At 44.4% G+C, this 26,656-nt stretch overlaps 1 protein-coding gene across 1 annotated transcript; it reads left to right on the forward strand.

Annotated features, from left to right (window-relative positions):
• Positions 1-18,468: 18,468 nt before the first annotated feature.
• Positions 18,469-25,568, forward strand: LOC135228001 (adhesive plaque matrix protein-like). The gene is made up of 2 exons (XM_064270252.1): positions 18,469-18,535; positions 24,508-25,568. The coding sequence occupies exons 1-2, from the start codon at positions 18,469-18,471 to the stop codon at positions 25,566-25,568; spliced, it is 1,128 nt and encodes a 375-aa protein (XP_064126322.1).
• The last annotated feature ends 1,088 nt before the right edge of the window (positions 25,569-26,656 follow it).

Here is a 26,656-nt window from a genome sequence, read left to right on the forward strand (position 1 = left end):
ATTCGTAGATCAACTTAACTTTCCACCACCTCTGCTGCTTAAATACCTTAAATAATTCTTGAAAACTTCTGAGACTTTGATAAAAATGAGCAGAGATGGAGGATCCATTTGTTTTCTGGGTAATAAATCTCGTTCAAGGCTTTCCCCCCATTACAGCATGAAAACCACCCAACGGTAGTTAAATTATTCTAGCATTTCACTCCCACCTCCCACATACATTTTCCCCTTTTGTTTTGTTATTTGCTGGTGTGTGCAATTATCTTCTTTTAAGAAACTAGCACAGCCACCCACCACTACACAAGCTAACTGTAAATCTGAACTTGGGGCAGTGGGAAGGAGCCCTTCCTTCTCTTTTTCTCACAGGTTGTAAATGAGTTATTCACATTTTCTTTGCTGAGAATTTTAAGCACCAAGCACTGTCTTCATAAGCAAGTGGAGCAGATGGTTGGGAATATTGTGTGATGAGGAAAGCTGGCCAATTTCTCCATTTTTTTTTTTTTTTCTCCACCTCCTGTACATGTTCCAATGAATTGCAATGGCAGATTTTAGGGTGTGTCTTTACAAGATCTCTTTCCTTAAATATGAATATAATTTGCTGGTGTGTTCACTTGAAAATGGAGTTGCTTGGGGATGTCTCCGTTGTGAGTGATCTTGTAGCATTTTCAAATAATCTTAGATGTATGTTGCCAGTTCTTCTAGGGACTAAACCAGCTGTTCCTCCTCCACTCGAGGCACCCTATGAGACAGGTGCCATTGAGAAAGATATTTATATGACCTCCAACGACCTTCATGCCATCGTCTGTCTGACAAGCTAGTCTGCATGGAGGAGAGAGGATTCCAGGTCGGCCGCCTTCTCCGTGAACTAATCCCATCATTTACTGGCTTTGGGCTTTATGTATCTTTCTTAGACTCCATACGCTCTGTAAAACAAGGACGATCATTACAACTTTCTGGGGTGTTTGTAAGGACCAAAGGACATCGGGTAAACATCTTAATTTCCCAGTGCCATTGTGATACAAATACCATGAGTTGTTGTCAATTGTTGTTTTGAGACAACAAATCGATTCTGACACATAGCAACTCTATAGGACACAGAGGAACTGCCCCATAGAGTTTTCTAGGCTGTGATCTTACAGGAGCAGATTGCCAGGTCCTTCTCCTGCAGAGTTGCTGGAGGGTTCATGCACCCAATCTTTCAGTTAGCAGCCCAGTGCTGAACCACTGCTCCACCACGGCTGCTTAAATACCTTAAATAAATTTATGTTCTTTAAAACCACTTTTTTGAGAGGGTGGCTTTAAAGAACAGAAATGTATTTTCTCACAGTTCTGGAGACTGAAAGTCCAAATGAGGGCATTTAGGTTTCTTCCTTTCAGGTAGCCCTAGTGTTCCTTCAGTCCTTGGCTCTTCACGCCACCCGTCTTTCCCTCTGTGTGTGAATGTGTGAGTGTGAGCGTGAGTGTGTATAATCTGCTCTGTTTAACTCAGAAGTGATTAGCTTTAGAACCCACCCTACTCGGTGTGATCTCACAAACATAACGAGAAAACCCGTTTCTAGAGAGGATCCCACCACAGGTGTGGGGTTAGGATTCCAACACATATTTGGAGGGGAACACAATTCATTCCATAACAGTAGGTAAAGCTCTTTTTTTTTCATGAAAATGCTCAGAAAAGATAGTTTAGCTGTTGGATGAATGACAGAGAAATATGAACAAATATCTGACTGCTTTTCACCAGGGCTTTCTCAAAACAGAGAAGTCTCAAATATGCCTCCTTTAGGGAGGGTCTTGCTAGCCAGCAAGGTCCTAGAAGGCCTCAGCTCAACTGAAAATACTCCCTGGTCTTATATTCCTTCCTAATAGCCACTCTTGTCCTAGCCATTGTTTCCAGAGAAGACTCAGACTGGTAAACTGACCCTAGAGTTACAGTTTTGAGGAGACCAGAGTAACAGCAATCTTAGGGGTCAGAAGAGACGTCCCAGTGGGGTGGTGGTAGTGGCAGCAGCACCGGTAAACCTCTAGGGAAGCAGTGAGATAGGTCCCGCCTGGGTAGCGGATCACCTGATATTTTGGATTGTCTGAGCTATTGATCAGTAATCAATGGATAAAGATGGCATGGAATCCCTGCGTGATACAAACGATTAACTCATCTGGCTGCTCACCAGGCCTGTCATCTACTTCTGAAAACAGTCACTGAAAACCCTATGGCGCAGTTCTACTCTGACACAGGTGGGGTCACCACGACTTGTCATTGACTGGAGCTGGTAAAGATAGCATGTAATTATACTATGTCATCACTATCATTAGCATAACCAGCTTCAGGATGTGTGTGTGTGTGTGCGTGTGTGTGTGTGTGTGTGTGTGTGTTTTAAAGAAGATATCAGGCCCCTCATCTCAGGACTTTCATTTGTATTCATACTGTTCAGTATAAAGGATTTTTAGAATCTTTGTTTAGTTTCCTCCGTTTCTTCATATATGTATGCATACTTACATACGTAAGGAGGCCCTGGTGATGTCGAAGAAGCCCTGGTGGTGCAGTGGTTAAGCACTCGGCTGCTAACCAAAAGGTCAGCAATTTGAACCCACCAGCTGCTCTGAGGGAGAAAGACCTGGTGATCTGCTTCCGTAAAGACTACAGCCTTGGAAAATCTATGGGGCAGTCCTACTGTATCCTATAGGGTTGCTATGAGTCGAAATTGACCCCACGGCAATTGGTTTGGGTTTTTTGGTTGGCTGGTTGATGCAATCGTTAAGCTCTCAGCTGCTACCCAGAAGGCTGGTGGTTCGAACCCTGGTGATCTACTCCGGTAAAGATCGCAGGCTGGGGAGCTCTATGGGCAGTTCTACTCTGTCACGTGTGGTCACTGTGAGTTGGAATTGACTCGGTGGCAGCTGACAATAACATATACACATATACAAATACACATTCACATACACATACGCATAGACATACACATACACACACACATGTTCACATACACACACACTCACATACACATTCACATACACGTACACATTCACATGCACATACACATTCACGTACACATACACATACACGTACACATTCACATTCACGTACACATACACATTCACATGCACATACACATTCACGTACACATACACATTCACGTTCACGTACACATACACACGCACTCACATACACATTCACATACACATTCACGTTCACGTACACATACACACGCACTCACATACACATTCACATACACATACACATTCACGTACACATACACATTCACGTACACATACACGTTCACATGCACATACACATTCACGTACACATACACATTCACGTTCACATACACATACACACGCACTCACATACACATTCACGTACACATACACATTCACGTTCACATACACACACACTCACATACACATTCACGTACACATACACATTCACGTACACATACACGTACACACACACTCACATACACATTCACGTACACATACACATTCACGTACACATACACATTCACGTACACATACACGTACACACACACTCACATACACGTTCACGTACACATACACATTCACATACACATACACACGCACTCACATACACATTCACGTACACATACACATTCACGTACACATACACATTCACGTACACACACACATTCACATGCACATACACACTCACACACACATATAAGCAATCTTTTGACTGATTTAAGTTTCTTGTGAAGGTTTGTCCTTGGATTTAGTCTGTTTTATCCAGATAAGGTTTTCTACAACCTCTGGTAAGTTCATGTCTAACTGTCCTATTTGTGTAGACATTTCATCTCTTCAGTCCAACGGTTGCACACATAGATTTTTATGTTTTAAGTGTTTGGATCAATTTCCTTTAACATTGGGAAAGTGGTAATAATTCACACATTAACACATCAATATTACAGAGAAAAGGTAGCTTGCTCAAAAAAAAAAAGCAGCGATTTAGAAGAAGTAATAACTAAATACTATTTCTGGTGTAGATAATAATCAATAAACTGATGCAGAAGCAAAATCAGAGAGAAAGCCACGGGCAAAGTTAAAGTTATTTTCTTTGTGATACTTCTGGCTTCCTGTGTATTTGGAAACAGCCACTTATTTCGTCCGTTCAGTGCCAGGTCCCGCTCCCAGCCTCAGTCCCTTGGTCTTGGATCATTGGTGGTGTCTGTGAGGCCCCCGTTAAGATGCAGGTGGCTTCCGCTGTAAACCATCGTCATTCACTGCCAGCCTCAGTCCCTTGGTCTTGGATCACTGGTGGTGTCTGTGAGGCCCCAGTTAAGACGCAGGTGGCTTCCACTGTAAACCATCGTCATTCGCTGCCAGCCTTAGTCCCTTGGTCTTGGATCACTGGTGGTGTCTGTGAGGCCCCAGTTAAGATGCGGGTGGCTTCCGCTGTAAACCATCGTCATTCGCTGCCAGCCTCAGTCCCTTGGTCTTGGATCACTGGTGGTGTCTGTGAGGCCCCAGTTAAGATGCGGGTGGCTTCCGCTGTAAAGCATCGTCATTCGCTGCCAACCTCAGTCCCTTGGTCTTGGATCACTGGTGGTGTCTGTGAGGCCCCAGTTAAGATGCGGGTGGCTTCCGCTGTAAACCATCGTCATTAGTGCCATGTTGCTTTTGGCTGCCTTGGAGTCCATTCAGGCTCACAGCAACCCCGTGTGACAGAGTACAACTGCCCCATGGGGTTTCCTAGGCTGTCTTCTCTATGGGAGCAGATTGCCAGGTCTTTCTTCTGCAGAGCTGCTGGGTGGGTTCAAACTGCCAACCTTTCAGTTAGCAGTTGAGCGCTTAACTATTGTGCCACCAGGCCTCCTTACTAATGCCTTAGGTGAGGTAAAGCAGAGGAAAGTCAAGGTGTTCGTAGCCTAGAAATTTTGAAGGATCTAAAGGGTGGACCTTGTCTAAAATACCAGGCCTACCCTGTCTAATACAGTAGTCACTAGCCAAATGTGGCTATTTAAATTTAAATTAATTAAAATCAAGTTAATTAAGAATTCTTTTCCGCAGCTGCGTTAGCCACAGCTCAAGTGCTCGGTGGACACACCTGTCTAGTGGCTACCACACTGGACAGTGTAGACAGGCATTTCCATTACTGCAGGACCTTCCGTGGACAGCAGTGCTCTAGGGTGTGAATCAAGAGGCATACAGCCAGAGAGGTGTGAGCCAGGAGACCCTGCACAAGGAAGACAGGTGGGTCGCCGGCTAAATCTAAACGGAGGCCAGGCCTTGCTTATCCATGTAGGGGCAGGGTGAGAGGTCAGCCAAGTCGTCCAGTGGGCAGTCTATACAACAGAAAGAGCCTCTGCCCGGTCCTGCGTCATCCTTACAATTGCCGCAGGTTCGAATCCATCCTAGTGGCTGCCGTGCCAGTCCATCTCACCAAGGGTCTCCCTCATGATCGCCAGCTGTCTACTTCACCAAATGTGACACCCTCCTCTAGCTATGGATCCCTCCTGATGACATGTCCAAGGAGCCCTGGTGGTATAGTGGTAAAAGCACTCGGCTGCTAACCAAGAGGTTGGAAGTTTAATCCACCAGCCTCTCTGTGGGAGAAGGATGTGGCAGTCTGCTTCTCTGAAGACTACAGCCTAGGAAATCCTACGGGGCAGTTCTACTCTGTGCTATGAGGTTATGAGGAGACTGAATGGACTTGGCAGCAGTAGGCTTAGATGAGGTGTCCAAAACAGCAGTCAGACAATGTTCTGTCGTGATCCATAAAGTTTTCATTGCCTAAATTTTGTAAGTAGACCTCCAGCCCTTCCTTCCTACTCAGTCTTAGTCTAGAAGCTCTGCTGAAATCTGTCCACCATGGACGGACTGTCTTAGTCATCTAGTGCTGCTATAACAGAAATACCACAGGTGGATGGTGTCTCAGTCACCTAGTGCTGCTATAACAGAAATACCACAGGTGGATGGTGTCTCAGTCACCTAGTGCTGCTGTAACAGAAATACCACAGGTGGATGGTGTCTCAGTCACCTAGTGCTGCTGTAACAGAAATACCACAGGTGGATGGTGTCTCAGTCACCTAGTGCTGCTATAACAGAAATACCACAAGTGGATGTCTTAGTCACCCAGTGCTGCTATGACAGAAATACCACAAGTGGATGGTGTCTCAGTCACCTAGTGCTGCTGTAACAGAAATACCACAGGTGGAGGGTGTCTCAGTCACCTAGTGCTGCTATAACAGAAATACCACAAGTGGATGGTGTCTCAGTCACCTAGTGCTGCTGTAACAGAAATACCACAGGTGGATGGTGTCTCAGTGACCTAGTGCTGCTGTAACAGAAATACCACAAGTGGATGGTGTCTCAGTCACCTAGTGCTGCTATAACAGAAATACCACAAGTGGATGTCTTAGTCACCCAGTGCTGCTATGACAGAAATACCACAAGTGGATGGTGTCTCAGTCACCTAGTGCTGCTGTAACAGAAATACCACAGGTGGAGGGTGTCTCAGTCACCTAGTGCTGCTATAACAGAAATACCACAAGTGGATGTCTTAGTCACCCAGTGCTGCTATGAGAGAAATACCACAAGTGGATGGTGTCTCAGTCACCTAGTGCTGCTGTAACAGAAATACCACAGGTGGAGGGTATCTCAGTCACCTAGTGCTGCTATAACAGAAATACCACAAGTGGATGTCTTAGTCACCTAGTGCTGCTATAACAGAAATACCACAAGTGGATGTCTTAGTCACCCAGTGCTGCTATGACAGAAATACCACAAGTGGACGATGTCTCAGTCATCTAGAGTTGCCATAACAGAAATACCACAGGTGGATGGTGTCTCAGTCACCTAGTGCTGCTATAACAGAAATACCACAAGTGGATGTCTTAGTCACCTAGTGCTGCTATAACACAAATACCACAAGTGGATGGTGTCTCAGTCACCTAGTGCTGCTGTAACAGAAATACCACAAGTGGATGGTGCCTCAGTCACCTAGTGCTGCTGTAACAGAAATACCACAGGTGGATGGTGTCTCAGTCACCTAGTGCTGCTGTAACAGAAATACCACAGGTGGATGGTGTCTCAGTCACCTAGTGCTGCTATAACAGAAATACCACAAGTGGATGTCTTAGTCACCCAGTGCTGCTATGACAGAAATACCACAAGTGGATGGTGTCTCAGTCACCTAGTGCTGCTGTAACAGAAATACCACAGGTGGATGGTGTCTCAGTCACCTAGTGCTGCTATAACAGAAATACCACAAGTGGATGTCTTAGTCACCTAGTGCTGCTATAACACAAATACCACAAGTGGATGGTGTCTCAGTCACCTAGTGCTGCTGTAACAGAAATACCACAAGTGGAGGGTGTCTCAGTCACCTAGTGCTGCTGTAACAGAAATACCACAAGTGGAGGGTGTCTCAGTCACCTAGTGCTGCTGTAACAGAAATACCACAGGTGGATGGTGTCTCAGTCACCTAGTGCTGCTATAACAGAAATACCACAAGTGGATGTCTTAGTCACCCAGTGCTGCTATAACAGAAATACCACAAGTGGATGGTGTCTCAGTCACCTAGTGCTGCTATAACAGAAATACCACAAGTGGATGTCTTAGTCACCTAGTGCTGCTGTAACAGAAATACCACAAGTGGATGTCTTAGTCACCCAGTGCTGCTGTAACAGAAATACCACAAGTGGAGGGTGTCTCAGTCACCTAGTGCTGCTATAACAGAAATACTGCAAGTGGATGGTGTCTCAGTCACCTAGTGCTGCTATAACACAAATACCACAAGTGGATGGTGTCTCAGTCACCTAGTGCTGCTATAACACAAATACCACAAGTGGATGGTGTCTTCGTCATTTAGTGCTTCTATAACACAAATACCACAAGTGGATGGTGTCTCAGTCATCTAGTGCTTCTATAATAGAAATACCACAAGTGGATGGTGTCTCAGTCATCTAGTGCTTCTATAATAGAAATACCACAAGTGGATGGTGTCTTCGTCATCTAGGGCTTGTATAATAGAAATACCACAAGTGGATGGTGTCTTCGTCATCTAGTGCTTCTATAATAGAAATACGACAAGTGGATGGCTTTAACAAAGAGAAATTTATTCTCTCACAGTCCAGTAGGCTACAAGTCCAAATTCAGGGTGCTGGCTCCATCGGAAGGCTTTCTCTCTCTGTCGGCTCTGGAAGGAGGTCCTTGTCATCAGTCTTCCCTTGGTTTGGGGGCATCTCACTGCAGGAACCTCAGGTCCAAAGGACATGTGCTCTGCTCCCAGCACTGCTTTCTTGGTGGTATGAGGCCCCCGTCTCTCTGCTCGCTTCTCTCTTTTATATCTCAGAAGAGATCAGCTTAAGGCACTATCTAATCTTGAGACTTCATCAACATAACTGCTGCTAATCCGTCTTATTATATCACACTGACAGGATTTATACCATATAGGAGAATCACATAAAATGGTAGACAATCACACAATACTGAGAATCACGGCCCAGCTAAGCTGACAGATATTTTGGGGGAACACGATTCAATCTGTGACAATGACCCTGCTGGAATTTGAAGTACAGGTGGAATGAATAACTTTCAGCATCATAGCAACGTGAAGCCACCATAGATGGCACAGTGACAGAACTGTGGTGGAAAGACCCACAAGCCCTGATTGCAGAGTTAAAGGTAGACCTCTCAGATGCATTACTGAGTCTGGTACCCACTTCAACCTTCAACTTGTAGGTGCAGGAAGCCATTTTCAAGCTTGAGGTCCAAAGAGTCATAGGAGTGGTTTTAGTCATGCAGTCAAGGATGACTCCCACAAAATCTGACAGCTTTTATGCTACAATATGTAGGCTAATAGAGAAAGGCTAATTTGCCTGACGAAACTTTTGGATGGAGCAGATATTTTTTAGGAATCCGAATTGCTCTAAATATGAAGGGTTACAGAGTTTCTAAGGAGCCTTGGTAGTGCGGTGGTTAAGCACTTGACTGATAACCAAAAGGTTGGTGGTTTGAACCCACTCAGCAGCTCCCCAGGATAAAGACCTGGCTATCTGCTTCCATAAAGATTAAAACCAAAAAAAAAGAAAAAACCCAAACCCATTGTAGTCAGGTTGATTCCGACTCGCAGCAACCTTACAGGATAGAGCAGAGCTGCCCCGGAGCATTTCCAAGGTTGTAAATCTTATGGAAGCAGACTGCCACATCTTTCTTCCGTGGAGCAGCTGGTGGATTTGAACTGTTGACGTTTAGGTTAGTGGCTGAGCACTTAATGACTGTACCACCAGTCCTCCTTCTGTAAAGGTTAGGAAATCCTGTGAGGCAGTTCTATCCTTCTACATGGGGTTGTTATGGGTTGGAATCCACTTGATGGCACCCAGCAACAGGCACTTGGAACATTTTTGTTGACTCATTGCAGGAGTTTTGTTAAATGAGGTGAGCTGTTCCTTTCTCTGGCCCTTAACCAGTGACTAGTCATGTGAGTTAGACAAAAGGCAACATTTGGCTTGAACATTATCTTGAGGCGATTTGTATTTGAGGTCATAAGTCGCTATTGTACTGGCTAAGCCTTTGGTCCCGTGGCACATTTTTTAAAAATCTCTGGCGTTCATTCCGCTGGGCTAGTCAAATCCCATGCAAGCTAATTACATTCCTTTTAACTAAATCCCATTAATTTTCACAAATGCCTGTGAGGTAGGCATTTTTCGTGCTTTGTTATTTTTTATTTTACATCTTGGAAAACAGACAACTACATGAGTAAAGTGGAGAATGGGGTTATTATCCCGCTCACATAATTGAAGTAACGTTGTTTTAATTTTGCTTCAATTACCCAGAAAATGAGCTCAAGTTTCTGTTTTCCTCTCTATCAAGAAATGGATTCATTCTGTCTAGAAATGAAAGATAAATGCTTTAAAAGCATAAGGAGCAAAGCTTTCCGGTACTTTCCTAAGCTGGGAGTGCTAGTGAGGCCAGGTGTGAAGAAGGGTTCAGTTAAAGAGCACGTGCTTGTGTGATTGCATCATGGAGTAAGTGCTTAGTCGGGTCTGTGTCGATCTTGTACTGGAAAGTCATATGAGAGCAAGCACAGCCCCCAACCTTGGCTGAAACAGTTGTAGTATTTTAATGGCTCTGCTGTTGTTGGATGCTGTCGAGTGGATTCTGACCCATAGCAACCCCATGTGACAAGAGTAAAACTGCCCCATAGGGTTTTCTAGGCTGTAATGTTTATGGGAGCAGATAGCCAGGTCTTTCTCCCGCAGAGCCTCTGGGTAGGTTTGAACTGTTGATCTTTCAGTTAGCAAACAAGTGCTTAATTGTTGTACTATTGAGTTGTAAATTAAAACAACTTTTCTCATATACTCTATATTACGGAAACCCTGGTGGCTTAGCGGTTAAGTGCTATGGCTGATAACCAAAGGGTCGACAGTTCGAATCCGCCAGGCACTCTTTGGGAACACTATGGGGCAGTTCTACTCTGTCCTATAGGGCCGCTATGAGTTGGAATTGACTCGACAGCACTGGGTTTGGTTTCGGTTTACTCTATATTACACCCATAACGAACCGTTTGTCAATAAAAGATATCATAATACATTAATGTTTAAATTCTCACATTCATAATGATTTAAAAAATGGTTATAATTCTCACTTCAAAATAACCTTCATTAGAACAGTAAATTAAAGTCATCTGATTGAAATTCACTTATTCATCTGATGAATCTTTACTTAACAATATCCTGAGCCAGAGTGGCCCTGGTGGCACAACGGTTAAGTGCTTGACTGTTAACCGAAATGTCAATAGCTCGAACGCACCCAGCAACTCCACAGGAGAAAAACCTGGCAATCTGCTTCTGTAAAGATTACAGCCGAGGAATCCCTAACGGGGCAGTTCTACTCCGTCACATGGGGTTGCTGTGAGTCGGAATTGACTTGATGGCACACGACAACAAGAACAACACCCTGAACCAGGGGCTCTTCTGGACGCTGGGGACGCAGCAAGGAACAAAGCAGAACATATCCCTGCTTCCATGGAGTTGCTGTTCTAACTGGGGGGATAGACAACAGATCAATGCACGCAGGCTATTGCCACAATAATGCTGCAGAACAAGTCACCCCAAAGCCTAGTAGCTTAAAACAACTACTATTTATTATTTAGAGACCCTGAGTAGTACAAACAGTAATGTGCTCAGCTACTAACTGAAAAGTTGGAGGTTCAAGTCCACCCAGAGATGCCACAGAAGAGAGGCCTTGTGATCTACTTTAGAAAAATCAGTCACTGAAAACCCAGTGGAGCACAGTTCTACTCTGACACATGCGGGATCTCCATGAGCCAGAGTCGACCCCAAGCAACTGGTTTTTGTGTATTACCAACCCTGTGCTGAGAACTGACGATGTTGGACTTGGCTGATTTCAACTGTGCTTGCTCATGTCTGAGTCTGATCTGGGCTGAGCTTGGCAAAGGCAGAGAAGCAGGAGAGAGGGACGGCTTGAGTGCATAATGCCTACTGAAGCCTTGGCTTGAAACCGGCACACTGTCGCTTCTTCCGTATCCTACTGGTCAAAGCACACCACAACGGCAGCCCAGTTTCAAGGGGTGGGGAGGCCGACCTCAGTTCTGGATGGCAGGAGCTGCAAAGTCACCTTGGAGTGGTGTGAATACATGGGTCACCAATAAAACCAATACAGTGTAATAGAGAACTAAGTAAAAACACATACTATGTCAGATTATGTTGAACATTATGGAATACACAGCCAGAGAGTCCATAGGAGAAAGACCTGGCAATCTGCTCCCATAAAGATTACGGCCTTGGAAACCCCATGAGGCAGTTCTACTCTGTCCTGCAGGGTCTGTATGAGTCAGAATGGATTGGATGGCTCACAACAACAACAACACACAAAGCAGAGAATGGGGTGGGGCATGGAGGTAGGTGACCTTTGGGTAAATACATGAAGAAAGTAAAAAAGCAAGAGGTGGGTTATCTGGGGGATAAATGGCCCAGGCAGAGCCTGCAGAAAAATCTGGAGGCAGTGGTGTGACTGGCTTGTGTGAAGAAGAGTTAGAAGGTCACTGTGACTGGTGTAGAGTGAAGGAGAAGTGGGCGAACAGTTATGGTCAAACCTTGAGGGCCACTGAAAGACTTTAGCTTCTACAGAGAAGTCATTGGAGTGTCTTGAGCCAAGGACTGACATAATCTACTTGGGAGATGCTCTAAGTGTATGTTATAGGCTTGGCAAGAAGCACCTGGATGATGCAAACATTTAAGCACTCGCTACTAACTAAAAGGTTGGTGGTTTGGGTCCAACTAGCGGTGCCTCAGAGGAAAGACCTGGTGAACTACTTCTGAAAAATCAGCCATTGAAAACCCTATGGAGAGATGACCCAAGACAGCCGCTTAGTCACACCCACCATGCTGTCCTCTGACAGCACAGAACAGAGAAACCAAGTGAAACAGATGCAGATAACAACCTGGGGACTCAGAACAGCAAATGGAAGGATGAAGTATTAGATCGAACAACAAAGGGAAAGAGAAACTGAATAAAAACAATGAACGAGCAGACCTACCGACCATGGGTGTCCTCCCAGGCAGCCTGGCACAGTGTGGCCATCTTAAGATGAAGTGAGCAGCATTCCTGGGTGAGGAGCAGAGGAAGACAACTTGGAGTGAAGCAAGGTGAGCAGAACATGAGCTGGATCTAAGTAGGGAAAGTATAGGAAGGCAGATGAAAGCCCTAAGGATGCAGGTGACCATAGAGCTGGGAAGAAGACAGAAAACAGGGACAGAATTACTCACCAGCAGCAGCCCCTGATCAGTTGGGCACTGGTGGAGTGGAGGATCCTTTTACTGGCAGCTAGAGATTCCCCCACTCGTCTGAACTCTGGGCAGCCCCTCCCTCCTTACACCTGTCAGGGCTGGGTCCTGATTGCCAACCATACTCTGCAAGAATGCCCTAGCACGTATGCTAGAGACTGGAGGAACTCACGCCCCCTTCCTTCCCCCCTGCCCTCCTGGAGACCCATGGTGTGCTCTCCCAGCCCAGCAATCCACAGCACACACTCCCGTACCATCAGATCAGCGACTGGAGGCTCACGCCAACTCCACCCAACCATGTGCCACCCCCCACATCCCAGTGACTGGTGGTGTGAGTTCCTGGGCTACCCACCCAGTGATTGGTGACACGTGCACCTTCTCCCTGATTAACCTTCAACTAGTGATACACCTACACAGCACCCAACCCAGTGACTGGTGAGAATGCTCCCTGGACCTACAACCCCGGTGACTGGCCAGAAAGATGTATTGCCTCATCGGTGACGCCAATCACACCCTAACAGGCGCCATCTGCACCTCTGCCAAATGATGAGCAGGAGATCCTAGTGCCCTCATCCAATGTCCACCTTGCTCCAATGTCACACATCCCACACCGAAACAGTTCCAGCAGACCCTCTGCCCTTGCACTGAAACCCCTGATATCCCACCACTTACTGAGCTATGAGTCAGAATCAACTCAATGGCAATGGGCAATGGGTTTTTCTGGTACTGAGACACCAGTTCGTGCATGCACAGCAGCCCTACTCCATCCGCTTGGGCAGCAGTCCCTCACAGCAGATAGAGAGACGTCTGATGTCCCGCCCTGACCTCCAAAGAATGCACTAACTACTAGCACCAACCCTTATAGGACCCCATGATCCCATAAGGGCTGTGGAGGGACTCTGACCACAGAACACCTGTAAACCTAACATCAGGGAATGAAATTGCTCTCCCATGTCCACTCAATCCTGTAAGAAAAGACATATAAGCCTAACCACAGAGGACTTGATTGTGGGTGAGACCCACCATACCCACCAGTGTGAGGAAATCACACCCAACTAACAGATACCACCACATAGACCACATAGGCCAGAACAACAAAACAACAACAGTTAAAATACAAAGGAAGAAATACATTCTAAAGAGAAAGAGAAGAAACTAAGCTCCAGTTACCACTACTGCAAGAAAAGAAAATAGATTTACATAAATGGAAAAACATACCATGCTCATGGATTGAAAGACTTAACACTGTGAAAATGTCAGTACTACCAAAAGTAATCTATAGATATAATGCAATTGCCATCCAAATTCCAACAACATTCTTTAATAAAATGGAAAAACTAATCTCCAACTTTATATGGAAAGGAAAGAGGCCTCTAGTAGCTAAAGCAAAATTGAAAAAGGAGAACAAAGTAGGAGGCCTCATACTTTCCAGTCTCAAAACTTACTATACAGCCACAGTTATCAAAACCGGCTGGTATTGGTTCAGTGGCAGGCACATAGACCAATGGAATAGAATCGAGAACCAGAAGTGAACCTATCCATCTCGGCAGCTGATTTCTGACAGAGTCAAAGTCCATTCAGTGGGGCGAAACAGTCTCTTCAGCAAACGGTGCTGGAAAAACTGGATATCCATATGCGGAAAAATGAAACACCATCCATGCCTCACACCATGCACAAAGGCTAATTCAAAACGGATCTAAGACCTGAATGTTAAAGTTAAAACTATAAAGTTCCTGGAAGATAACATAAGGTCAAAACTAGGGAATCTAATTTTCGGCATTAAATAGCCTATCAAACAAAACTGCACAAGTGAGAGAAGATAAATTAGATAACTAGAACCTCCTAAAAATGAAATACTTTCACCTATCAAAATACTTTTCCAAAAGAGTAAAAAGAGAACCTCCAGGCTGGGAAAAAATCTTTGGCAACAGCATATCCGATAAGGATCTAATCTCTAAAATACATACAAGAAAAAAAAAAAAAAAAGAACTTCAACTTCAACAACAAAAAGATAAACAATCCAATAAAAAAAAGGGCAAATGTCCGCTTTACTAAGGAGGACAAATAGATAGCCAACAAATACATGAAAAGATGCCCACAATCATTAGCCATTAAAAACAAAACAAAACAAACCTGTTGCTGTTGAGTTGATTCTGACTCGTAATGAAAATAAAAAAAAGAGATACCTGAAAAATGGCAATGACTAAAAAAAACAGAAAAAAAAAATCTTGATGGGGTTGTGTGGGGATTGGAACTCTTATACATTGCTGATGAGATTGTAAAATGGTACAACCACTATGGAAAACAGTATGCGCTTCCTCAAATAGCCAGAAACAGAAATACCTTATGATCCAGCAATCCCACTCCTAGAGATGTGAGCAGTGACATGAATAGACATATGCACACCCATGCTCATTGCAGCGTCATACACAATAGCAAAAAGGTGGAAACAATCTAAGTGCCCATCAACAGATGAATGGATAAACAAACTACGGTACATACACACAGTGGAATGCTACACAACTAGAAAGAACAATGATGAATCAGCAAAACATCTCACAACATGTATGAATCTGGAGGACATTATGCTGAGTGAAATAAATCAATCATAAAAGGACAAATATTGTATGGTCCCTCTATTATAAAAATTCAAGAATACATATACACACAGAAAGCAAAGTTCTTAGATGGCTACTAGGGATGGGGGGGGAATCACTTTCTAGATAGTAGACACTGGTAAGTTTTGGTGATGGGGAAGGCAATCCCAAATATGGGTGAAGTCAGCACAACTTGACCAAAGTAAATAAAGACACCAAGTAGTACAAGAGAAAAAGAGATAATTTCTGTAAATGCTGTAATATACATAATATTGCAACAAGAGTAAAAACAACCAAAAAATGTGTAAGTGGTTATGGAGGTAGACATGGGTACATGTATGTGCATAGAAAGGCGCAAGTGAGTAAATCTGCATGCGTGTATAGGTGTATCTGTAGGCATATGTACACATTTGTGTGTGCTGCATACATATCCACTTATATAACAAATCACATGGGGGGCACAGTTATGGAGCCTTAGTAGACAAATCTAAACAACTTTTGGGATTGGGTTACTGGGTCAAGAGGCTTGGGACCGTAGTCTTAGGGGATGATTTAGTCAATTAGCATAACACAGTTCACAAAGGTAATGTTCTACATCCTAGTTTGGTGAGTAGTGTCTGGGGTCTTAAAAGTTTGAGACTGGCCATCCAAGTTACAAGTACTGGTCTCTACTTGTCTGGAGCAAAAGAGAACGAGGGAAAAATCAAAGACTCAAAGAAGAAACTAGTCTGCAGAATTAGTCCACGCAAACCACAGCCTCATTTAGCCTGAGACCAGAAGAACTAGATGGTGCCCAGCGACCACTGCCTGCTGTTCTGACCGGGGGCACAATAAACCAAAACCAAACCCCCTGCCGTTGAGTCGATTCCGACTCATAGCGACCCCGTAGGACAGAGTAGAACTGCCCTTAGAGTTTCCAAGGAGCGCCTGGTGGATTCAAACCGCCAACCTTTTGGTTAGCAACTGTAGCACTTAACCACTACACCACCAGGGTTTCCAGGGACACAATAAAAGGTTCTAAATAGAGTGAGAGAAAAATGTAGAACAAAACTCAAACTCCTAAAAAGGGCCAGACCTATGGCCTGAAAGAGACTAGAGGAACCCCTGCGATTATCACTGTAAAATACCCTTTGAACTTAGAATTGCAGCTATTTCTGCAAGTCACCTTTCAGCCAAATAATAGATCCCACCAAAAACCAAACCCACTGCCATCGAGTTGATTCCGACTCATAGCAACCCTATAGAACAGAGTAGAACTGCCCCACAGAGTTTCCAAGGAGCACCTGGTGGATTTGAACTGCCAACCTCTTGGTTAGCAGCCGTAGCACTTAACCACTATGCCACCAGAGTTTCCAAATAATAGATAGGCTTATAAAATAAACAATATCGCCTGTGAGTAATGTGCTCCCTTAAACAATTAACTGTATGAGACCAAACAGTCAACATTTACCAAAAAGCAGAAGAGAAGGCAAGGTGGGGAAGGGAAGCTAGATCAATGAAACAGAACAAACAGAAAGAAAATAATGAGAATGCTAATCACTGTAAAAATTGTAACCAATGGCATGGAACAATTTGTATAAAAATTGTTTAAAAAAACAAAAACAAAAACCAAACCCACTGCAGTCAAGTCAATTCCGACTCATAGCGACCCTACAGGACAGAGTAGAACTGCCCCATAGAGTTTCCAAGGAGCACCTGGAATATTTGAACTGCCGACCTCTTGGTTAGCAGCTGTAGCACTTAACCACTAGGCCACCAGGGTTTCCAAAAATTGTTAAAGGTGAACCTAATTTGCTGTGTAACCTTTCAACTAAAACACAATAAAATATTACTAAAAAAAAAAAAAAAAAAAGCCTATGGAGCACGGTTGTACTCTGAACTCACATGGGGTCGCTCTGAGTCAGAATCAATCCCAAGGCAACTAGTTAGGTTTGATTTTGGCATGGGGGGGCAGCAGTGAAAGGGGGGCTAGCAGGTGGAAGAGTGTTGTAATAACCGGGGAGTGGGTGATGACGGCTTGACTGGAGGGGGAATAACCGGGGAGTGGGTGATGACGGCTTGACTGGAGGGGGAGCTACGGAGGTGGTGAGAGGCAGCCAGATTCGGGATCTGTTTTGAAGGTAGAACTCATGACTCAGACTCTCAGTCACCCTTGTGATTAGAAATAGAACGTGAAGCTTATAAAAATAAATGGATTGTTTTCTGTTCCAAATGCAAGGAACCCCAATATCAGGTCACAAAAACATGTTTTTTTCTATCTGTTGTTGCTGTAACTAAGTATATTTCAATCCACATTTTATGATCTCGTTTATCCTCCAAAGCAAGCATGATATATTATTTTGACTTTGTTAATAAATCCTATTCAACTACATCTAGTAAATTTAAAATAAATTAAACCATGTCCATCATCTGTTTAAAAGGGTAAAGCCAAGTTTATCTTTACGTATATGACACATAGTAAATATTTTAAAATAACTATAATACTATGCAAATAACACGTTGATCTTTCAAAATTCTTAAGGTTGGCGGTCTGAATCCCCCCTCCCATCGGCTCCACAGGGTAAAGAACTGACAATCTGCTCCAGTGAAGATGCACCCCAGAAAGCCCTATGGGACAGCTCTGCCCCGTCACGTGGAGTCACTATGAGTCAGAATCAACTCGAAGGCGCCTGATAACAACACTGTAATACCTTGCTTAGTAACAAGCTGATCTTTTGAAACTCTTAATTTTTACTGTTCTATTAAAGTATGAGGGATGATAAACCCCACATTTAAAATTTGTAAAATATGAGTTTTGACATATGTATACACCCATGAAATTTGTCATCAAAATCAAGGTAATAATCACAGCTAGCTCTCCTAAAAGATTCCTTGTTCTCTTTTATAATCCTTCTTTTGTCTCCTTCCCTGGCCTTCACCCCATTATGGATTGAATTGTGTTCCCCCCAAAATATGTGTTGTAAATCCTAACCCCTATATGTGTGCATTTAGGAATGGATTTTCTTTGTTATACTAATGAGACAGGATTAGTGTAGGGAGTGTTTTCTGTCAACATCTTTTGAGACATAAAAGAGATTAAACAACCAACTGAGAGAAGCAGAAATGGGAGAAGAGAGATGTCAAGCTACGTGAAGATCGCCCAGGAGCAGGAGCTCAAGCAGACGAGAGTCTTCCTCCAGAGCTGTCAGAGAGAGAGAGCCTTCCCTAGAGCTGACACCCTGAATTCAGACTTCTAGTCTCCTGAACTGTGAGAAAATAGGCTTCTGTTTGTGAAAGCCACCCACTGTGGCACTTCTGTTATAGCAGCCCTAGGTGGCAACGGTTTTTTTTTTTTTTTTTTAGGTAATTAAGACACCCCTCAGGCAACCACCAATCTGGTTAAAGTGGCTGTAAATAAGTTTGTATTTTCCAGAATTTTATTTGAATGAATTACACACATGTAGTCCCCCACTTATGACATATGTGAGGTTTGACGAACCACACTTATGACCAGCGTTTTTTTTGTACATCTTATCATTAGTAATATGCATTACATACAATGTTGCAGCATGTAATTTGCTGATGTCATCATTCTCAGATGTTCACATTTATGATTTACTGTTCAACACACTGCCGTGCGTTGAGATAAAAACTAAAAAAAAAAAAGAAAAAGGTATTCAACTTGCGTCAAAACTGACTTACGACGGAGTCATTGGAACGGATCCCCATTGCAAGCCCAGGACTACATGGAGTGTGTACTGACTCCCTGTTGTTTGGTGTTCACACAGCATAATTATTTTGAGGGTCAGTCATGTTATTGTACGTATCAGTGGTTTCTCTGTATCGCTGAGCAGTGTTCATTACATGGCTGTACCACAATTTGCCTGTTCAGTCACCTATTGATAGATGTTTGAGTTGTTTCCGTTTTGAGCTATTGGAAATAAAACTGCTGTGAACATTTGTGTACAAGTCTTCCTATGGATTTATGCTTCCATTTTTCTTGGGTAAATACCCAGGAATGGAATGGTTGGATTGTATGGTAGGCATCTGTTGTCAGAATGGTCTTACCATTTTACTTCCCATTAGCAACATATGTAGCTTGTCTAGAATTTGTATAGTCTTTCTCCCTAATTTCAGGGTAGAGGTATCTAGCCGTGGTTGCTCTTGGCTGCTAACCAGAGAGTTGGAGGTTGGAATCCACCTAGCGGCTCCAAGGGAGAAAAGACTTGTTGATATGTTCCTGTAAAGATCACAGCCCAGAACACCTACAGGGCACTTCTACTCTGCCACATGGGGTCACCGGGAGTCGGAGTCGGCCCCATGGCATCCAACAACAGCAGCAGCAGAGACTCCTTTCGTGTAATTGTTTGCCGTCCCTAGTTCTCCGTGGGCAACTCGCCTATTCACGTCTGTAGCCTATTTTAAAGCTGGGCTGCCACTTTTCTGATATTGGCTTTTGAGAGTTTTAAATATATAAATATATATATATATAGCAACTCAAGGATTGAATTTTTTCTTCAGTTCTTTCAGCCTGAGAAATGCCAAGAGTGTCCTTCTGTTTTGGTTTTCTAACTTTAGATATTTGCAAATTTCTATATGATACTTTGACTTCTTGGGCTGCCCTTTGAAATCTTCTGTTCAGCTCTTTTGCTTCAACATTTCTTCCTTTCATTTTAGTTATTCTACATTCAAGAGCAAGCTTCAGAGTCTCTTCTCACAGCCGTTTTGGTCTTTTCTTTCTCTCCTGTCTTTTTAATGGCTTCTTGCTTTTTTCCTGTATGATGTTCTTCGACGTCATTGCACAACTCATCTGGCCTTCAGTCATTAGCATGCAGTGTATCAAGTGTGCTCTTGAGATGGTCTCCAAATTCAGGCGGGATATACTCAAGGCCATACTTTGGTTCTCGTGGACTTGTTCTGATTTTCTTCAGCTTCAACTTGAACTTGCATAAGAACAATTGATGGTCTCTTTCGCAGTTGGCACCTGGTTTTGTTCTGACTGATGACACTGAGCTTTTCCATCGTCTGTTTCCACAATGTAGTCCTTCTGATTCCTGTGTATTCCATCAGGTGAGCTCCATGTGTATAGCTGCTGTTTATGTTGGTGAAGAAAGGCACTTGCAATGAAGAAGTTATTGGTCTTTCAAAATTCTATTATGTGATTCCCGGTGTTGTGTCTATCACCAAGGCCATATTTTCCAGTTGCTGTTCCTTCTTGGTTTCCAAGTTTCAAATTCCAATAACCAGTAATTATCGATGTGTCTTGATTGAATGTTTGATCAACTTCAGACTGCAGAAATTGGTAAAAGTCTTCAATTTCTTCATCTTTGGCTTTAGTGGTTGCTTTGTAAATTTGAATAACAGTCGTATTAACTGGTTGTCCTTCTAGGTGTATGGATATTTATCCTATCACTGCCAGCATTGTACTTCAAGATAGATCTTGAAATGCTCTTTTTGATGATGAATTCAAAGCCATTCCTCTTCTTCTGTACAGATTACAGCCAAGAAAATCCTCTGTCATATGAGGTCATTACGAGGTGGAGTCGACTCAAGGGCAATCAAGAACAGTTATCGAAGTCCACAAGGCTTTTTTGTTTAGATGGATAAGGTCATTGGAAAATTCATTTGGAAATTCAAGGGCTGCAATAGTCAAAACAACTTGGGGAAAGAACCAAAATTTGGAGAACTCACAGTGCCTGATACTAAGATTTATTCTGTAGCTACGGTAGCTAATAAAGCGTGGTATTGGAGTACAGGTGGAAAGTAGATCAGGTAAGCGGAACAGGGAGTCCACAGAAGGGCCCGCACGTGTAAAGGGCTTTTCTTCCTAGTCTGTCTTCGTCTGGAAGTTCCACTGAAAACTCTTCAGCATCATAGCAACAGGCAAGCCTCCACTGACAGATGGCTGGGGGCTGTGCGTGAGGTGCATTAGGTGGAAATCAAACCCGGGTCTCTTGTATGGAAGGTGGGGATTCTACCGCTGAGCCACCGCTGTCCTAATCTGTTCATTTAGTGAGTATTTATTGGGTACTTTTTGTTGTTGTTGGGTTACCACAGTTTACAAGGAGACAGACATTTACATACATAAATTAATTATTGTAAGTCACCATAGTGAATAAAATAATGGATGCGTATGCTGCACCTGGAAGGCGAACAGAGGAGGCAGGAGGGAAGAATAATTCTCTTTTCTTGGCGAGGTCTGTCTGAGAGGACTCCACGGAGGAAGTCCTAACGGAAGAACGGGAGCTTTAAAAACGGGCAAGGTGGAGCAGGCAGCAAGCAGTGCTGTGGTAAGGTGAAACAAATGTGAAAGGGCCTAGAAACAGGAAAAGACACGGCTTATTCAAGGCATAACAAAGAGATCAAGAAAAGAGCCTTCACTTGGCTACTTACTAACAGTGTATACTTGCACAAGCTACTTAATATCCCAGTGTCTTACTTTCTCTAGCTGTAAAATGGGGATACTGCCCATCGTAAACAGTTATTATGAGCACTAAATGAGATAAAGTATTTAATATTTTGTCTGTCATGTAATTGATGCTTGGGGTATGGCTGCTTCAGTGTTAGAGTTCTCACCTTCCATGTAGAAGACCCAGGTTCAATTCCCAGCCGAGGCACCTTATACACAACCACTACCTATCCGTCAGTGGAGGCTTTCGTGTTGCCAGCATGCTGAACAGGCTTCAGTGGAGCTTCCAGACTAAGACAGACTAGGCAGAAAGGCCTCGTGATCTACTTCCGAAAATCTGCCAGTAAGAATCCGATGGACCAGAACAGTCCGATCTGCAGCTGACCATAGGGACAGTGAAGGACTGGGCAGTGTTTTGTTCTGTTGTGCATGGGGTCACCATGAGTCTGGGGCTGCCTCAACAGCACCTACAACAACAACAATTGATGCTCAATAAATGGTCACTCTTAATACATCTAAGGTGCCCTGCTAGCCCAATGGTTAAGTGCTCAGCTGCTAACTGAAAGGTTGGTAGTTCAAACCCACCCAGGGGCTCCAAGGAGAAAGGCCTGGCTATCTGTTCCTGTAAAGATCATAGCCCAGAAAACCCTATGGGGCAGTTCTACTCTGTCACATGGAGCCGATATGAGTAGGAATCAGCTTGAATGCAAGCAACAAAATTCTTTTTTCTTTCAGTCTGAGTTTATTTTATTCTATTTTTTTTACTGCTTTAGGTATTTTAAGGTCAAAGACTGTCATGGAAGCTGAACGCACTGACTTCGCCTTCTATGTTTTGACACTTAGATTTCATTTGCTATCTCTTCACTGTAACTATTAAGGTCAGTTATTTACCCTTTTTTTCCTTCATTTGGAAGCTAAAATATCAAACCATTGTCTATATTTTAAAAACATTTGAGATCTTTTGAGGAAAGATGATGACGCATGGATGGCCAGATAGATCAGTTGAGATAGTTAGTAAACAAATGTTTATTTTCAACCAACCATGTGCCCTATGTAGGGCAGTGCTACTCTGTCCTGTATGGTCACTAAGTTGGAATTGATTTGACGGCACCCAACAGTGTTACAACTAGGTCCCTAGGTGGCACAAATGGTTTGCACTCAACTGCTAACCTAAAGGTTGGTGCTTCGAACCCACCCAACTGCTCTGTGGGAAAAACACCTGGCCATCTGCTCCCATAAAGATTACAGTCTAGGAAACCCTATAGGGCAGTTCTACCGTGTCACATGGGGTTGCTATGAGTCAGAATCAACTTGATGTCATAACAAAGATAATATACAAAGCAGAGAGCTGTTAGTTGAGGATGTAGGAGACACAACACATGGAACAACCGAACAAACACATCTGTATAGAAAGATCCATGGATAGGATTTCGGCACTGACTCACATTCAGTTTGTGATTCTCAAGTGTCTCGAGGTCTTTTTTCCATGAAGTTAGAGCAACCAGCTGTTCTGCCCTATTTTTGCCTTCTCCTGCACCCTCCCCTGAACTAAAAAAGACAAAAAATGGTACCTTGTACTAAGCTTTGTATGGAATGTTTGGCCACTTCTAACTGTAAAGTTACACTTAATCAGAAATGCTTGATTCGCACTGAAGTAATTGACTGGCTAATTACTCTCCTGGGGACGTGGCCTTGGGTGAATCATTATAAATAACGGGAAGCTACCCAAGCTTCCTCTTGTTTTAAGGCTTGCATCCCCAACAAGGAAGAGGAAACAGTATCGTTTTTACGGTTTGAGCTTCCCACTCTTTCTCCATGCTGCAGCTGTGGCTTCATTGTATTTTACAGCCAGAAAAAAAAAAAAATTACTCCTCAGCAATTCCTGTAATTTCAAATTTATAACTATGTCCAGGGTAACTCACCCGTAAGCCAACTAGAAGTAAAAACAGAGGAGATAGGCCCAGCTGTTGGAGTGACTTCTTAACTGCAGAAAACATTTTCCTTTCTTCAAAAGCACAGCTGTAAAATCTGTGTAAATTCCAATTCGTAAACCATGAAACTCTAATTTTTCCACTTCTCTAGTCACTTTGAGTAAATGATCTTGCCTATGTAGGATGTCAAAAATCAAAAAAATAGTCCAAGGGAGCATCGGGATTGGTTTTTGACTACATGGAAGTCTTTTAAGTGATGGCAAGAAGATCTTTCAGTTACATCAGGACCAAAAAGAATTTCGAGTTACTCGGTGTTGAATTTTACGTTGCTTGGTGTTGAAAGGTCCGAGCACTCAGTTTGTACTCTGTCTGCAGTGAACGTGAATTTCAAGGTCTTATTTCGTTGTTTTCCATGAACCGTGTAGCTCTCCAGTAACCCTAACATTGACCCTCTTTCCTTAAATCTTTCACCTCTGTGCTTAACGTAAGGCCTCGCTTAGAAAATCTGATTACAGTTGCTGTCCGGTCAGCTCTGGCTCACGGTGACCCTGTGTGCCTCAGAGTAGAACAGTGCTCCGTAGGGTTTTTGATGGCTGATCTTTGAAAGCAGATCACCGGGCCTTCCTTGTGAGGCACCTCTGGGTGGACTCGAGCTGCCAACCTTTGGGTTAGCAGCCAAGTGTGCTAATAATTTATACCACCCAGGGAATCCAGCATTGTGTGCTGTTGAGTCCATTCCAACCCACGGAGACCCTACAGGGCAGAGGAGAGCTACCCCGTAGGGTTTCCTAGGCTGTCATCTCTACTGAAGCAGATTGCCAGTTGTTTTCTCCCAGGGAGCCGCTGTGTGAGTTTGAACCAGGGCTTTGAACAGATTCGGAATGGCTCAGTAATTGCCGATGTAAACAAGGGCAGCGTCTGCTTGCACAGAAAACGAACCTGTTACCCTTCGGATTTTGGCCCCAGTAGGCAACAAACAGCAGCGCCCTGTTCAGAGACGGCGGCCGGCCGAGCTGGTTTGGATGGGCATCACTCTCCACGGTCCCACCGAGAGCCCCCCAGTCACCCTCCACGGTCCTACCGAGAGTCCCCCAGTCACCCTCCACGGTCCTACCGAGAGTCCCCCAGTCACCCTCCACGGTCCTACCGAGAGTCCCCCAGTCACCCTCCACGGTCCTACCGAGAGTCCCCCAGTCACCCTCCACGGTCCTACCGAGAGTCCCCCAGTCACCCTCCACGGTCCTACCGAGAGTCCCCCAGTCACCCTCCACGGTCCTACCGAGAGTCCCCCAGTCACCCTCCACGGTCCTACCGAGAGCCCCCCAGTCACCCTCCACGGTCCTACCGAGAGTCCCCCAGTCACCCTCCACGGTCCTACCGAGAGCCCCCCAGTCACTCTCCACGGTCCTACCGAGAGTCCCCCAGTCACCCTCCACGGTCCTACCGAGAGTCCCCCAGTCACCCTCCACGGTCCTACCGAGAGCCCCCCAGTCACCCTCCACGGTCCTACCGAGAGTCCCCCAGTCACCCTCCACGGTCCTACCGAGAGTCCCCCAGTCACCCTCCACGGTCCTACCGAGAGTCCCCCAGTCACCCTCCACGGTCCTACCGAGAGTCCCCCAGTCACCCTCCACGGTCCTACCGAGAGTCCCCCAGTCACCCTCCACGGTCCTACCGAGAGTCCCCCAGTCACTCTCCACGGTCCTACCGAGAGTCCCCCAGTCACCCTCCACGGTTCTACCGAGAGTCCCCCAGTCACTCTCCACGGTCCTACCGAGAGTCCAGTCTCCTGCCTCAGGTCCTGAAACTTGCCAGATCCCTGTGGGAGACTGCATTTTTGGCAGGACTGTGGAGAGCAACACATACTCAGAGCAGCCCAGTTGGCCTCCATCTTTGAACGGCACACAGATGTTTGTTTCCAAACCATAAAAACCAAACCAAACGCGTTATCGTGGAGTCTATTTCCACTCATAGCAACCCTGTAGAAAAGAGTGGAAAGTTTGTTTCCTCCTGGGATCAGAATTTGAAGGGCAACAGATTTGGTTGCTATGCGAGGAATATGTTGCCCTTGTTTATGGTGGCAGTTACCCAACTGTTCAGAACCAGCTTGAAGGCCTGGTTCAAACCATTGACCTGTTCATTAGCAGCTGAGTGCTTAACTGTTGCACTTCCAGGGCTGATTAAAGGGGAGAAGAAAAAAAAAAAAAAAAAAAAACCCTGCTGCCATTGAGTATCAAAGCCAAAAAAAAAAAAAAAAAAAACCCAAACCAGCAGCCATTGGGTCCCTTCTGACTCATAGGGACCCTATAGGACAGAGAAAAACTTCTCCATAGAGTTATCCAAGGAGTGCCTGGCAGATTCAAACCGCTGACCTCTTGGTCAGCAGCCATAGCACTTAACCACTACACCACCAGGGTTCCCTGTAGGACACAGTATAAATGCCCCATAGGGTTTCCAAAGAACAGATTTTGGTCAGCAGCTGAGCACTTAGCCACTGCACCACCAGGGTTCCATAGTAGGGCTGATACAGCTATTTAAACCAGGGCTGATAAACCAAAAACCCAAACACATTGTCATCTAGTCAATTCTAACTCGTGATCCTATAGGACAGAATAGAACTACCCCATAGGATTTCCAAGGAGTGGCTGGTGGATTCAAACTGCCGAACCTTTTGGTTAACAGCTGCATTCTTTACCACTGCACCACCAGGGCTTCCAAACCAGGGCTGATCGAGCTGTTCAAACAGCCTTTATTTAAGGCAAGAAATCCCTTATCCTAAATAATTGTGATAAGAGAAATTATTTGGCTTGAATAGTCTGGCTGTGATTCTATCAAATTTCCTTTCCATTCTGTCTGGGTAGAACAAACTTGACCCGGGAAAAGCTTCTCACCATTATACGGAGAGTGTAACCTCTGATTTCTTCCATGAGAAAGCTAAGGGTAGATTACACGGAGTGGTTACCACTTGTGTGGCTGATTGAGGTC

This window comes from Loxodonta africana, chromosome 17 (assembly GCF_030014295.1).
Source record: "Loxodonta africana isolate mLoxAfr1 chromosome 17, mLoxAfr1.hap2, whole genome shotgun sequence".
Taxonomy (NCBI): Eukaryota; Metazoa; Chordata; class Mammalia; order Proboscidea; family Elephantidae; genus Loxodonta; species Loxodonta africana.

What these genes read in the sequence shown, in the direction of transcription:
- LOC135228001 (XM_064270252.1), top strand. Translation starts at nt 18,469, where the DNA reads ATGTCAAGCTACGTGAAGATCGCCCAGGAGCAGGAGCTCAAGCAGACG. An exon ending in GAGAGTCTTCCTCCAGAGCT is followed by an intron (nt 18,536 to 24,507) that starts GTCAGAGAGAGA and finishes GTTTTCTCCCAG; the next exon opens with GGAGCCGCTGTGTGAGTTTG.